General features: G+C 37.5%; 1 protein-coding gene across 4 annotated transcripts in view; it reads left to right on the top strand.

Annotated features, from left to right (window-relative positions):
• Positions 1-15,017, top strand: part of ADGRA3 (adhesion G protein-coupled receptor A3) — a 132,656-nt gene that overhangs the window by 63,459 nt on the left and 54,180 nt on the right. For all 4 annotated transcript variants that reach the window (XM_061419785.1, XM_061419784.1, XM_061419787.1 and 1 more), the window contains 4 exons: positions 1,043-1,256; positions 6,541-6,705; positions 9,698-9,899; positions 11,129-11,284. In XM_061419785.1, coding sequence (XP_061275769.1) covers positions 1,043-1,256; positions 6,541-6,705; positions 9,698-9,899; positions 11,129-11,284 — 737 coding nt within the window. The remainder of the gene's footprint in view (positions 1-1,042; positions 1,257-6,540; positions 6,706-9,697; positions 9,900-11,128; positions 11,285-15,017) is intronic.

Below are 15,017 nucleotides of genomic sequence, written 5' to 3'. Positions count from 1 at the left end.
TTTACCATGTGTTTAATGAAAAAGAAAAACCAGAAAAAACAAGAAACAGTCCTTATAATGATAGAGGGAGGTTCTAGTTTAGTCTCTGTGCTTGGAAATAAACAACCCTATCAGTTTTTTCCTTTTATTTTCATCATTATTGTTGTTTCACATGTGAAGTGTGCTCATTGGATTAAAGATTTATGAAAAGAAATAATGTGTACACATAAGAAATCACCTTGGTGTACACTTTAAATATCTTATAATTTTGTCAATTATACCTCCATAAAGCTGGGGGGAAAAATGAAAAAACTGAAAGAAGGAAAAAAAAAACCAAAATCCATACTTAACATTCTTATCACTCATAGGTAGCTAACATCAAAGATACCTTGGTATACATAACCAATTTTCTACCTTTTTATTATGTTTTATCCAAAATACCATACTCTAATATTATTTTGTATCATTTTTAAACTTGAAATAATGTAAACTTGTTTCCTCATCATACTGATATAAAAGATGCATACCAATTCATTATATATATATAGCCATAACTTTTATTTTTACATTATAGGGATATAGCCACAATAATTTCTTTATTACTGCATATTTAGGTTGTTAATTTCTCACTCCATAAACATTAACAAGATTAATTTCCTTACGTACATCTTTACGTATTAGCTATTTAGGATAGCTTGCTACTAAAAGTAGAATTGTTATGTTAGAGACTGAATATTTTAAAGGTTTTTGATGGGCTGTGATATTTGTGTACGTTTTTGCATATGTAGTTTAAGATTTCCTTCTTTTATTTTTCTTATTGGAAAGAAATATATCAGCTTTGTAAAAGTGACGTGAAATGGTTTAATTTTAATTTTATTTAATGGTGTTTTCATCTTGGATCCTCTTAATTCAGCAACATCTTTGTTGATGGTAAAACTAGAATGCTGATTACTGAGGAATTTGTTTTTCCATTTTTAAGATTTCAATTCGAACTTCTATAATTTTAAGTTCTGTAGTGTGAATATAGTATTTGTTTACTGAGTCTTTGTTCTCCTGTCTCTAGACCCTCCCCTTGAATTACCATCTTTCTACATGACTCCGTCTCATCGACAAGTTGTATTTGAAGGAGACAGCCTTCCTTTCCAGTGCATGGCTTCATATATCGATCAAGACATGCAAGTGTTATGGTATCAAGACGGGCGAATAGTCGAAACTGATGAATCCCAAGGTATCTTTGTTGAAAAGAACATGATTCACAACTGCTCATTGATTGCAAGGTAAACTTTTTTAGATGAGGAATTGTCTCTGTAGATTTTATTTATCATCTCAGAAATTGTAATGTTTAGTTGACGTTTAAATTAATATTTTACCTTCTTGCATTTAAAAAGCAAATGTCTGACATTTCTTTTTCTGATTGTTATTTATCTTTGAAAGTTATCTTTTATTTATCTTTTCCATCTAGTTTTGAAGGTAAAAAAAGCATAAGGTAGAAGGGAAACACTTTAAAAGCTGGAGACTTTCTGTTTAAAGTTTTAAGAGGAAAAAATGTAACCTTTTTTTTTTTTTTTTTACCAAACTTAATTTCCAACTATTTCCTGCTGCTATTAATAAGCGCAGAATTTCACTTCTAGGAATCACCTAATTTTCACTGTCTTATGATTAATGTTGCATTTTAAGATACTGCCTTTTTCATCCTGTTAGTATAAAACAGTATACTACCTGTTAACCTCATGGTTGGTGCAAGTGCCACAATAGTTAGTTTGAATGAAGTTAAAGTACAAAAAACAGGATAAAAATAAATGTTATCACTCATTGTATTTTATTTTGGTGATATGTTAATCTGTAGGCATTGAATTTTCTCTTTCCTGCTCTCTGCCTCTGTCTCTGAGTATCTCTCCAAGCCTTTTCTATGTTTTTCTCTTTCCTTTTTATCAATTTTATGACGTTAGACCTCAACTTGAATATTTAAGGATAGAGCTATAACTTTCTACTGAGGTACTTTATGTAGTATTACAAAAGTGCATGAAAAAACTACCAAGAAACTAATAGTTCTCTGAGTTCAGTCTCAAGTCTGGGAATTTTGAGGTTTGAATATTCTGTTTCATAATTTCTCTTTCTCTTCTGAGATTTCCTTAGAAGCATATTTTCATTTATGTCTTTGAACTTTTATAGTAGAAACCCTTAAATCCTTGCCTCTTAGTATCTGGGTTATATGGGGGTCATCGCCCTGCTTATTTTTTATGAATATGGTTTATATTTTCTACTTTAAAAAGTATTATTTATATGTCTGGTAATGTTGGATTGTATCCTAGATATTGTGAATGATTTGCTGTGGAGAAGCTGACAAAGTACAGCTTACGGGACAAATCTGGCCTATTAATTTTTTTTATAGTTTTAAATGGTTACCTATCAAATGGTTATACAGATACCTTCCAAATAGTATTGCTTCTCAGTCAGCAAAACCTAAAGTATTTACTGTGTGGCCTTCAAAGAAAACGTTTGCTGACCCCTGACTCTGGATTCTTTTGTATTCTTCTCAAAGACAGCTGATTTTGTTTCATTGAGCAGTTAGCTTTTGGTTAAGCTAAAACTCCTGGATCTGGCTTTTGTGTAGTAGGCAGCCACTGAAATCTGCTTGGTGTTTGCTGTGTCTGCATGTAGGTCAGGGATCAGTTAAAGAACTGGGTGAATTATATATGCACAAGTTTGGGCTTCTAGCCAGGCTGCTTTCACCTCTGTCTCTGATTTTTCAACCACTCAGATTTTGAGTTTCTTTTTGAATAATGCCTGCCCTTTGGCAAAAGTCATTAAAAAAATTTCCTGGTTACTCCCCAGTGCCAATCTCTTTTTTCTAAAGTCAGTTCCTCTTTGGCTTCTGCTCACTTTGGATCACTCACCATGTGTTCAGATAGTTGACTGTAGTTTGTCTACAGCTTATAGCTGTTAAATGTCGGGAGTGTGGTTTGATAGGAGCCAAGAAAGGAATGTCAATCCACTCCAGTATTCTTGCCTGGAGAATTCCACGGACAGAGGAGCCTGGAGGGCTACCGTCCATGGGGTCACAAAGAGTCAGACACGATTGAGCAACTCACACTTTCTTTCACTCTACTATTACCAGAAGCAGAGTTCGCTTACTAGGGGTTAAGACTGTTAGGAATGTTTTGGGTATTCTTTGCATCAGTGTATTAAGTCCCAGTGAGAAGAGTCTGTTACATTGTTTTTACTGTGGTGATAATTTCACAAGTGTATACATATGTTAGAAGTTACCAAATTGTAGACTTGAAGTAGTTTATTGTCTGAGTAGACAATAATTGACATATAGTATGCACCCCACTCCAGTACTCCTGCCTGGAAAATCCCATGGACAGAGGAGCCTGGTAGGCTGCAGTCCATGGGGTCGCGAAGAGTCGGACACGACTGAGCGACTTCCCTTTCACTTTGACTTTCATGCATTGGAGAAGGAAATGGCAGCCCACTCCAGTGTTCTTGCCTGGAGAATCCCAGGGACGCCGGAGCCTGTGGGCTGCCGTCTATGGGGTTGCACAGCATCGGACACGACTGAAGCGACTTAGCAGCAGCAGCAGTACAACAGTAGGAGAAGGCAATGGCACCCCACTCCAGTACTCTTGCCTGGAAAATCCCATGGACAGAGGAGCCTGGAAGGCTGCAGTCCATGGGGTAGCTGAGGGTCGGACACGACTGAGCAACTTCACTGTCACTTTTCACTTTCATGCATTGGAGAAGGAAATGGCAACCCACTCCAGTGTTCTTGCCTGGAGAATCCCAGGGACGGGGGAGCCTGGTGGGCTGCTGTCTATGGGATCGCACAGAGTCGGACATGACTGAAGTGACTTAGCAGTAGCAAAGCTTTAAAAATGTAATAGAACTCTTGTCTGAATAAAAGCTTTATTTTTTAAAGTTTTACTGAAGTTTAGTTAATTTATAGTGCTGTGTTAATTTCTGCTATATAGCAAAGTGCCTCAGTTATATATATACATACTTATATATATACACACACACTTTTTCAGATTCTTTTCTATTATGGTTCATCACAGGGTATTGAATATAGTTCCAAGAGCTTCAATTTAGGCTTCTTCAATTTTGTAACAAGTAACCAGATTTACTTTATAAATTCATTTCTCTGTCATGTTTAACTTAATCTAAATTCCATTAGCATTAAAAAAATTAATTCAAAGGATAGCAACTTCGCACAATGGTTTTTTGTTGATAGGAATACTTACTAAAGTGAAAGTCTTTCATATGAAGACTGGGAAGTCCTTTACCTGGAGTTAGCTCCAGAATAATAGAAAGTTGTAGGAGAAGGAAATATGTGGTTATTGGATTGGGTAGCCTCATGGACCTCTTGATTCTTCATTGGTCTTTGCATGTCATTGAGCCTTCATTAATAAGAACTGGAGTTTGTATTTTTCCTGGACATTGAAATTGAAGCTACCCCCTTCTCCTTAAATCTCCTAATGTGTTGTGTTGAGGATTCTTGAAAAATTTATTCTGATAATTGGTTTTAGACATTGAAGGTATTGCTGAAAGTTATCTTTAAAAAATGTTAGGACCATTTCCCCCAGAGCGTGTGCTAACATGCTCTGGGATGCTACAGTGAGTGGACAGAGGTGCTGTGGGGTATTTTGAGTGTTTGAGCATAGTGATACTGGACATTCCTGGACATCTCACAGCTACCAGCTCCAGGCAGTTAGGGTGTTGACATTACATCATGCTGCCTCCCTTTTGTTTGTGTCACATCTTAGATACTGGTATTTTGACAATTACTATGGTACAAAGCAAGTACTGTATGAAAATCATTGTGGAATAAGAAATAGAGATATCATTGTCTGATCTGTATCTGATTAATTTTGGAGTGCCCAGTAAGCATGCGCAACCCATTAGGAAGCAGTTGTGGTTATGTAAGAATGAAATATTTATTTTAAATTGATTTTTTTTTTTTTCAAATGGCTGTAAGGTATTAGGACATATATACACAGTTTTAGGATTTCGTGTAGTCATTGCAACCACCCTAGGTGTTTCTTTTAGGCTAGGGGCACTGTGAAAGTTATCTAGTCAGTGAAGGTACCATGAACTGAGAAAATATGGGGACTTCTGGATTTGAGAATGCTTTTTATTGCCCAGAATTTTTATATACTTCTTCCTGGTTCAGTAGAGTCATATAAAGTAGAATTCTAGTTGGCAATGTTTTGGTTATTTAAATTTAATGTCAAACTCTTCTGTGTCGTTTTACCTTGAGTATACCTATTTTAATATGTTAATGTATTTAACTTAGTAAAGATGATAAACATTTTCTTTGGTTCAAAATCACAGTCCCTCAAAGTCTTTATTAGAGCATTTATTGTTGTGTAGCCATTAATGATTTAGGAAGCTACAAAAATGTATAGTAACTTCAAGACAGTCTTTAGTGAGTTAATTAAAATGATACATGCTTTATGTCTAATGATTTATCTGTATCTACATAAAAGCAAAGTATGATAGATCATGTGGGGGGAATAAAGGTTAATTGAAGATTCTGCCATTTGCTCTTAATTAATAGGTTTTATATTAGAGAATTATGATGTCATCTTGAAAGTTGAATTTTCTGACAGCTGTTCAGAAATATAGCTGTTATTAGAAGTTGAAGTATACTTTTAAATGAAAAGCTACTTTTTTAAAAGCCTTAATTGGTAATTTATTAAATCTTTTTAGAGACTTAATAGGTTTCCCCCCTTTTCCATAAGATATTTCATTTTAAATATTAATTACACACTTTATATTAGTCTCCTTCATGCTTGAATATTTTCCCTAGAATTCCCAAGATGTAACTTGGTAACTTCCCTGCTAGTTTTTTAATTGTTAGGCTTTTGATTTTTTTTTTTTTTCCTCTTTTTTCTTATTGCAGTGTAGTTGATTTACAACGTTGTGTTGGTTTCAGGTGTACAAAGTGATTCAGTTAGATCTGTGTGTGTATAGATATATTTTCCAGATTCTTTCCCTTATAGGTTATTACAAAATATTGAGTATAGTTCCTGTGCTATACACTAGGTCCTTGTGGGTTGCCTGTTTCATGTGTAGTAGTATGTATATGTTAATCCCAAACTCAATCTATCCTTCTTCCCTCCTTTCCCTTTGAGAACCATAAGTTAGTTTACTATGTCTGTGGGTCTGTTTCTGTTTTTATCCCTTATATGTGAAATCTAAAGAAACAGATACGAATGAACTTAGATACAAAACGGAAAACATAGCCTCTCCATTAGTTTTGCTGAAGGCAGTGCTGTGATGTTTCTGTTTTGGTGCTTGGTTTCCCTCTGTGGCATGGCCTGCTCTCCCTTTTCCTGGAGTCTCAGTGCCACTGCCCTCCATTCATTCTTATGTTACAGCCAGCTCTTGACTTGCTGCTGAAGTACTTAAACGGAGGGATCGTTTTTTTTATTCATTTTTATCTAGCAAGCGCTTAGCCTCCAGCACACATTCATGTTTGCTAAATGCATGATCGAAGCACATGTTGTCTCCCTTCTTGCCTAACCATATTTTCTCTCTTTAAACTCTTTCTTCATGCAGTGCCCTAACCATTTCTAATATTCAGGCTGGATCGACTGGAAATTGGGGCTGCCACGTCCAGACCAAACGTGGGAACAATACAAGAACCGTGGATATTGTGGTCTTAGAAAGCTCTGCACAGTACTGTCCTCCTGAGAGGGTGGTGAACAATAAAGGAGATTTCAGGTCAGTGACTTGAAGAGTGCTGAAAGGGGCTGATTTGCCCCAATTCTTTTTATTCTCAAAGGCATAAGTAAGTAAGTGAGTAAGTGAAGTAGCTCAGTCGTGTCTGACTCTTTGGGACCCCATGGACTGTAGCCTACCAGGCTCCTCCGTCCATGGGATTTTCCAGGCAGTAGTACTGGAGCGGACTGCCATTTCCTTCTCCAGTGGATCTTCCTGACCCAGGGATCGAACCCAGGTCTCCCGCATTATAGACAGACGCTTTACCATCTGAGCCACCACGGAAGTATCGATGTATGTAATTGGTCTCCTGTCTTCAGTAAGAATTTGAGAAATGTATTCACATATATAATAGGATCACTCTAGTGGCTCAGGACGGTAAAGCGTCTGTCTGCAATACAGAAGACCCAGGTTCGATCCCTGGGTTGGGAAGATCCCCTGGAGAAGGAAATGGCAGCCCACTCCAGTATTCTTGCCTGGAAAATCCCATGGATCTCGGAGCCTGGTAGGCTACCGTCCATTGGGTTGCAAAGAGTCGGACACGACTGAGCGACTTCACTTTGACTTTATTCACATATATATCCTTATATATCTAAGGACTGCCCTTTAGAATGGTGATTTCAGAATCATTTATGGAAACTAAAAGTAAAAACAGGTGCCTGAACTTTATCTCAGATCTATTGATTGATGAGTCTCTGAAGGTTGAGCCAGAAGTGTTTATTTTTATTTTGTAGTTTTGTTGTAGTAGTTAAGAACCACTACCTTAAGAAACATTTTGGAAATTCCACTCAAATAATGTGAAATTCAGACAGGTTAACAGCATTTCCTGTTTCTGAGGGGCTTTTTTTGGATGGCCTTTGGAAGGTTTTGTTGTGTTAATTCAGTTTTAACTGCAGACAGTCAGTAGACATTGTACTTAGCAGAAACACACACCCAGTCAAGAAAGCTGTTGGGTGGCCTGAAAGCTGGGGAGCCTCTAGTGTTGGACCCTGTTAGGATAAGCAGATTGACTTAAATGCTGTGGTTTTGTTTTTGCTTTTTAATAGAAAGTTTAGAATTTGTGAGCGGTAACAACTTTTACTTTAGACTCCCCTTTCTTTCAAAGTTGCTTTAAAACATTATCTTTAAACTTATTATTTACCTAAAATGCTTTATGTTCAGGATTTTAATAATCAGTTTATAGTTAATATAAATGAAGGGAAATATGTAGCTCTTTAAAGCAGCATAGAGATTTTTGAATACACGGTTGGTTTACACTGTCTGTGATTGGTATTTTTGCTGCCTTGTGGCTATAAGTCTGATTTTTACGGATAAGAAAAAAACTCTTTGTTGTTATTCTTTCAAGTCCAAGGTGAAGAAGCAATGACAACTTTAGCTCAGCTAGTTCTTCATTGATTTTTTTTTTTAAATTGCCTTTTGACTTTCCTTTCTCCTCCCCCATTTAAAATTCTTCTGGATAATGTGTGCGTGGAAATCATAATTTATTGTTGCCAACAGATAAGTCTTTTATGTGGATTAACTGTTAACTTGTAATATTTATACAGTATACTTTGAAGTGAAATAGATACCATTTGTTAATTTTGTTACATTCAATGCCTTTATTAAATAATCATAGGATATTTTCTATTTATGGTGTATTATCTGTCTTTACTTATAGTTTTGGAGTGTTTTCATTTTTAAAAATAGAAGAAGAATCTGTTTAACTGATTAATGAATTATTTATCTTTTGACACTCCTTAAGATATAATACAGTTAGAACTTCCACTGCATTAATAAAATTTAGTTTAGCATTGCTTGATCTATTTATACAGTTTTTGATAATGCATTACATTTTGGTGTGGCTGATATTATAATTTAGAAGTTCATATGTTGTAAGTCATCTGTAGCTTTTATTAAATACATTATTTTCATTCCCAGTTTTGGAGAAATAGAGCTCAAATAACAAAGATTTCTCCCAGTCCAGTTAGTGCTGATTTCACGCCAGCAGGTTGGTGTAGTCACTTGCACAGTACCTATGCAATTTATCTGGGTTTCACTCAGATAAATTTGGTTGTATATGTTATTGGATGTTTTCAAGACCACTTCCCAAGTGCAAAAGTTTGTTGAAAGGACTCACAGGACTCAGCATGCAGCTGTGGTCACAGCTCAGATGTAGTGATGTAGTAATATACCTAGGCGGATAATAAGGGGAAAAGACACAGATGGATTCTGGGGCGATCAGTGTGTAAGTTCTTGATTATCTCTGTCTCCCAGGAGGCTCATGCAGAGCCTACCCCTCCTCCAGCCTTGAAAAGGCAGCAGCCTCTGTATAGTGTTTTTGCCCAGGGAAGACGATTGTAGTCTCAGCATCCAAAACTCCTGTTGGGAAATGTTCATAAAGGCAACCTCTGTCTATCTCATTCCAAAACTTTAGACCCTCAGGATGAAAGCAGGTGCTCAGCACACACCATATGGCTTCCGCAGACTGTCTAGGTAAAGTGAATCACTCTTACCAGTTAACTGTGAACACAAAAAGCCCCAAATTCCTGGGTGCCACTGAAGGGCCAGCATTGCAGGCAGGCCACTTTAAGGATGGCAGTCCTTTCTGCAAGTATACTAACTGTCTTTCTGTGAAAGGCCAAATTCTATTCATACTGGAAAAGATTCTGACCCTATATACCTAATGATTGTATAAGCCAACGATACAGTAACAGTAATTAAAGAAACATAAGACCATTTGGTGCACCATTTTTCTTTTCTGCTTGATAAGGTACAATTTCCGTGGTTGTATTTAGAATATTTTAGGAAAATATTCTGTTACGGCATTAAAATTTATTCAGCTGATACCTTACAATGGTTTTAGTTCATTTTAGCTTTTTTTGTTTTTGCCTTTATTGTTAAAGGAGTTCTGTTTCTTCTTGATTTTCCTCTGATTCCGTGTGACACGTCCTGATCCTCGATTTTCCCCTGCTGTTATTGTGTCAGCGTAGGTTCTCTCGTGTCTTCGTCTCTCTAGGTGGCCCAGAACACTGGCGGGCATCACCGCGTATCTGCAGTGTACTCGGAACGCCCACGGCAGTGGGATCTACCCTGGGAACGCACAGGATGAGAGAAAGGCCTGGCGCAGATGTGATCGAGGTGGCTTTTGGGCGGATGATGATTATTCCCGCTGCCAGTATGCGAACGATGTCACTAGAGTTCTTTATATGTTTAATCAGGTAACTGGAAAGTCTTCAGATCTTCTGAGGTTGCTAATAAGACGTGGTGCTCACACCAAATACATAAGTTTTTTTTACTACTAGTAAAGCGTAAGGATTTGGTGTCTATACTTTCGTGGACTGTGTCTTTGGGATCAGACCTGTTCTTCTCAACCAGTATTCACAGCCCTCTCTGGCATTACTCTTCCTTTCCAGGTATGGCCTGGCTTTATGCCTTTGCTTGAATAACTTAGCATCTGTATCCCCAAACAGAATCCCAACCATTCTTCAAGAGCACCTGGGAGGCCCCCTCTTCAGTTCCTTTTATAATCCCTTTGTCACAAGAGATCCCTTGTCGTGCTTGTCTTTTTAGTGTGCCTTTTCTCATCTCTGCTTCTATGTCTTTTTTAAAACCATAGCCGATTATAAGCAGCTGGCAGGTGGTTTCTTTCACACATTTTCTTACGCTTCTTTGCACCTGGTATACACTTTTTGTAATGGTTGGTGCTGAGTTGTGTTTAAGTCAATAATAAACAAATGAAAAACATTACAGGCCGTGCATGGCAGTATAGATAAGTGCTAAATAAGTGGTTCATACTCCCAGGTGGCAGGAGTTCCAGGGGAGATGTTGATCCCTCCTGGCTGGAATACTTGGGAAAGGTGTTACTAGGCAATTGGAATTGAGTATATATAGGATTTGGATAGATACAGATGAAGAGATGGTGCAGGCCGCTTCCCTGATTTTTCTTTTTCTTTTTAAACTTTTAACTTTGTTATTTTTATCTTTTGGCTGTGCTGTAGCATGTGGGATCTTAGTTCCCTGACCAGGGATCAAACCCACATCCCCTGCATTAGAACCACTGGACCACCAGGGAAGTCCCTCCCTGATGTGTTTTTATGTGCTGTTTTATTTCATTCTAAGTTAAAAAAAGAAAATTCCTTCAGTTAGTTTCCAATAAAATTTGTCTTAGTTTTGGAAAAAGCGTTTTACGAAGGTCGTAGTGAATCGGTGATAAAGAGTTTTGAAATTGCCATGTTTTGAAATGCAAAGGTAAGGTGCAATGTGGGAGACCTGGGTTCGATCCCTGGGTTGGGAAGATCCCTTGGAGAAGGGAAAGGCTACCTACTCCAGTATTCTGGCCTGGAGAATTCCATGGACTATACAGTCCATGGTGTCACAAAGAATCGGACACGACTGCGCGACTTTCACTTCACTTGCTAAGTGCTTCTTTTTTGCCTTTTTAATACAGATGCCCCTCAATCTTACCAACGCTGTGGCTACAGCCCGACAGTTATTAGCTTACACTGTGGAAGCAGCCAACTTTTCGGACAAGATGGATGTTATATTTGTGGCTGAAATGATAGAGAAATTTGGAAGATTTACCAAAGAGGAAAAATCAAAAGAGGTATTTTCTGGTTCAGATTTGTAGCATATAGTATGTCAGCAAATGGTCATGTGATAGAGCTGACTCTCTATTTTTAAAGCCTACTTATGTTTGCTGTATTTGAACTAAATATACCTTTTAATTTCCAGAATTGTCATTGAGAAACCTATGCTCCATCTGTCATGGGAACTTGTTGGGAGGAGTAGAGGTGGATTGTTAGTTCTTGGCAATAAGGTACCAGGGTAGGGCAGAACCAGCCTGTGAGAAAGCAGCTTTTTCTGCATCCATGGTGTATGTGAGTCGGGCTGCATCTCTCAGGCTGACTGGGATTTCCCTTCTCCCCACTGGTGTGTTTTCATCTTTCTTCTTTGTTTTTTTTTAAAAATCACCACTTAAATTTATTGATTGAAGACGTCTTTGTATGCTTAACAATTTACAATGTTCAGAAAGTAGAATCTTTTTTGTTCTTCTATTTATTTTTTTAAATTTAATTTTAAATTAGAGGGTAATTACAATATTGGGATGGTTTCTGCCATATATCAACATGAATCAGCCATATGTGTAGATGTGTCCCTTCCCACCCCCTCTCCACCCCAGCCTTCCCGGTTGTCACAGAGCACTGGCTTTGGGTTCCCTGTGTCATACAGCACGCTCCCACTTGTTCATCCTTCTTCATGAGAGTTTTAGTTCCCCAGATCTTGTGTTAAATTGCTTTGGGAATGTCCTAGAGAAAATGTAAGACTATTTTAGCACTTTTAAAACAAAATTCCAAATGATTAAGATACACGAGGCATGAAAATTTAGTGACTTTGAAAAGAGGCCATGTTCAAACTATGATATTCCTGTCCACATGATACCCTTTAGGGGAAGACATTGACAACTACTGTTTTCAGAATCAGTGAGCAGCAAATAATGATTTGAATAAGTTTTTAGCTGCAGATTAACATGTTCTTAAACTTTATTTCCAGCCAGGTGAGAGCTTTTATATAAACTGTTTCTCTTGTGAGGGAATCATATAAGAATGAATTTTTGAGCTAGAATAAACCTAGATTAGGTCATACACTGAAGCCTAAAGAAAATTAAATAATTTCTCTAAGGTTTTAGAGCTAAACTATGCAGGGCTGAAAACAACTCAAGAACTTTGGCTGTCTAATCCAGCAGTTTTCTGCTGTATCATATTTACTTTCTAGAAGAGCTTTGCTCTGTCATAGTATTCCAAAAGTACTGTGGGGAAGACACTGAACTAAACAAAGTCTTAATATATTTCTTTATGTGGGGCATCTCAGATTCGTTAATGTGCTAAAAGGTGGTATTGGTTTGGCTAAAAAGTTCATTCAGCTTTTTACGCACAGTGGTATGGATAAACCCAAATGAACCTTTTGGCCAACCCAATTAATATCCCTTGTTTCTCTACATAATTTAACCAAGGGAGTTTTTTGCATGTGGTACCTATTAATATCTGGCATTTTGGTGATAAATTTTGAAATTGCAGCTCTGTACATTAGCTACTTTACTTGCTGTAGTGTAGCTGATAAAGGAAAGAAAGTAGTGACATGCTTATAAATGGGATTCAGAACACCAGACCACCTAATGATGACATGGCATTTCACTGTTGCTATCTAATCTTCAGGCCTTAGTTTCCTAATGAATTGTTCCTTTGCTTGATTCTGTCCTTGGGCCATAGCCCGCTTCCCATGATGAATTTTTCTGGTGCCGGGAGGAGCCGTGTGAATCCTGGCTCTGTGGTAATCCTGCTCTCCCTTGTTGATTATAATCATAGGTTAGCTGCCCACATGATTAGAAGTCATTCATGGAGGCTGGATGTTTCAGGTCACTAGAGTAATTGGAATGGCATTTGGAATCTGGACATAGGGAAAGGTCCTGCCATCGTGTGATAGACCAGAGTTTACCCCCTTGCTGCCCTGTTCTGGTGTGAGGGACTTCTGTACACTTCCCAGGTCGGGAGCAGCAGTGTGGTGCCCTGAGGTGTACGTTTCATTGTGTTGCTGCTGTGTGGGAAGAATGGTCTGAATCTTTGTTGCTTTGTCATGTTCTTAGGGGGAAGCATCTTGTTGAAGACTGGAAGTGGACCTGGTTTGTGAGTTATTAACCATGGACCCTTTGTTTTTAAAATGAGACATGATGCTTGCCCTGTTTAACTTGCAGTTAAACTCACTGTTTACGCAAGAGTGAATATAGGTGAAACTGTTTTTATCATTGCAAAGCTAGGACATACTTTTTATAGGGTTAAGAAATTAGCATTTTTTTTGTACGTGTGAGGAATTTTCATTTATCTATCTATCTTAATTGAAGTTGAATTGATGTGCAATACTTTCTGTTATAGATGCACAACATGCAGTTGCAGTTCAGTCGCTCAGTCGTGTCCTATTCTTTGCAACCCCGCGGACTGCACCATGCCAGGCTTCCCTGTCTATCACCAGCTCCTGGACCTTGCTCAGACTCATGTCCATCAAGTCAGTTATGCCATCCACACATCTCATCCTCTGTCGTCCCCTTCTTCTCTTGCCTTCAATCTTTCCCAGCATCAGAGTCTTTTCCAGTGAGTCAGTTCTTTGCATCAGGTGGCCAGGTGGCCAACATATTGGAGCTTCAATTCAACATTAATCCTTCCAATGAATATTCAGGAACAATTTCCTATATGAGACTGGTTTGATCTTCTTGAAGTTCAAGGGACTCAAAAGAGTCCTCTCCAACACCACAGTTTAAAAGCATCAATTCTTTGGGACTCAGTTTTCTTTATGTCCAACTCTCACATCCATACATGACTATTGGAAAAACCATAGCTTTGACTATACGGACCTTTGTTGTATATATATAACATAGCCGTTCACAATTTCTTTTTTTTAATTTATTTATTTTAATTGGAGGATAATTACTTTACAATATTGTGATGATTTTTTCCATATATCAACATAAATCAGCCATAGGCATACACGTGTCTGCTCTGAAAAGTAACATTCTTATGATCTCAGAAGCTAAGAGAGAAGTCCTTTAAAAAAAATACCACCAGACTGCTTTAGTTACTTATCTAAAAACTTACTTTGAAGGAGATTGTTGTCACTTTCACTGGCTGACATAGAAGGTGAAATTTTAACTATCTTTGGAAACAAATGATGGCAACCTATTAAGTATAAATAGAAAAAACAGGAAATTATTCAGGATTGAACAATTGAGATATAAATGTAAGATTACCTTTGATGCAGTGACAGACATTTGATTCTTTGGAAGCTTAAAATTGCAGGCCAGAGCTTTCCCAGTTTATTGCTATGTTAAGAAGAAATCATAAGGCTTAAGGGCTCCATTTTAAGTTAATTAACACTGCATAAAATTATGCTAAGGTATCTTAAAATGCATATAGCATAATTGGGCAATTAAATTGATTTTTGTATTATATCCAGAAGGTTGTTGTGCTGTGGATTTTTTCATAAACAACCTGGGATTGAGTCTAGCCAACACAAGCTGGTACTCTTGTTGTCTTAGGGTGGGTGCTGAAAACTATCAAACCGCCAGATCTAAATGAGGTATTTACTGGGGTCTTTTAAAAAGAGCCGAAGGTTCTCTGTCAGATAGTGCGTGTTCCATATTTACTATAGTGATTTCTCTTATGGAAACAAGCATATATCCATTTTAAAAGATGAGAACATCTATGAAGATTAGAGTTAGTTATGTATTATAATTTTCTTATTGTGCTCTAGTCTTAAATATGTAAGGCATGCACCTCACATTTTTATGT

The sequence above is a fragment of the Bos javanicus genome, chromosome 6 (genome assembly GCF_032452875.1).
Source record: "Bos javanicus breed banteng chromosome 6, ARS-OSU_banteng_1.0, whole genome shotgun sequence".
Taxonomy (NCBI): Eukaryota; Metazoa; Chordata; class Mammalia; order Artiodactyla; family Bovidae; genus Bos; species Bos javanicus.
The sequence above is the reverse complement of the archived record's forward strand: the minus strand, read 5'-3'. Positions and strand labels throughout refer to the sequence as shown.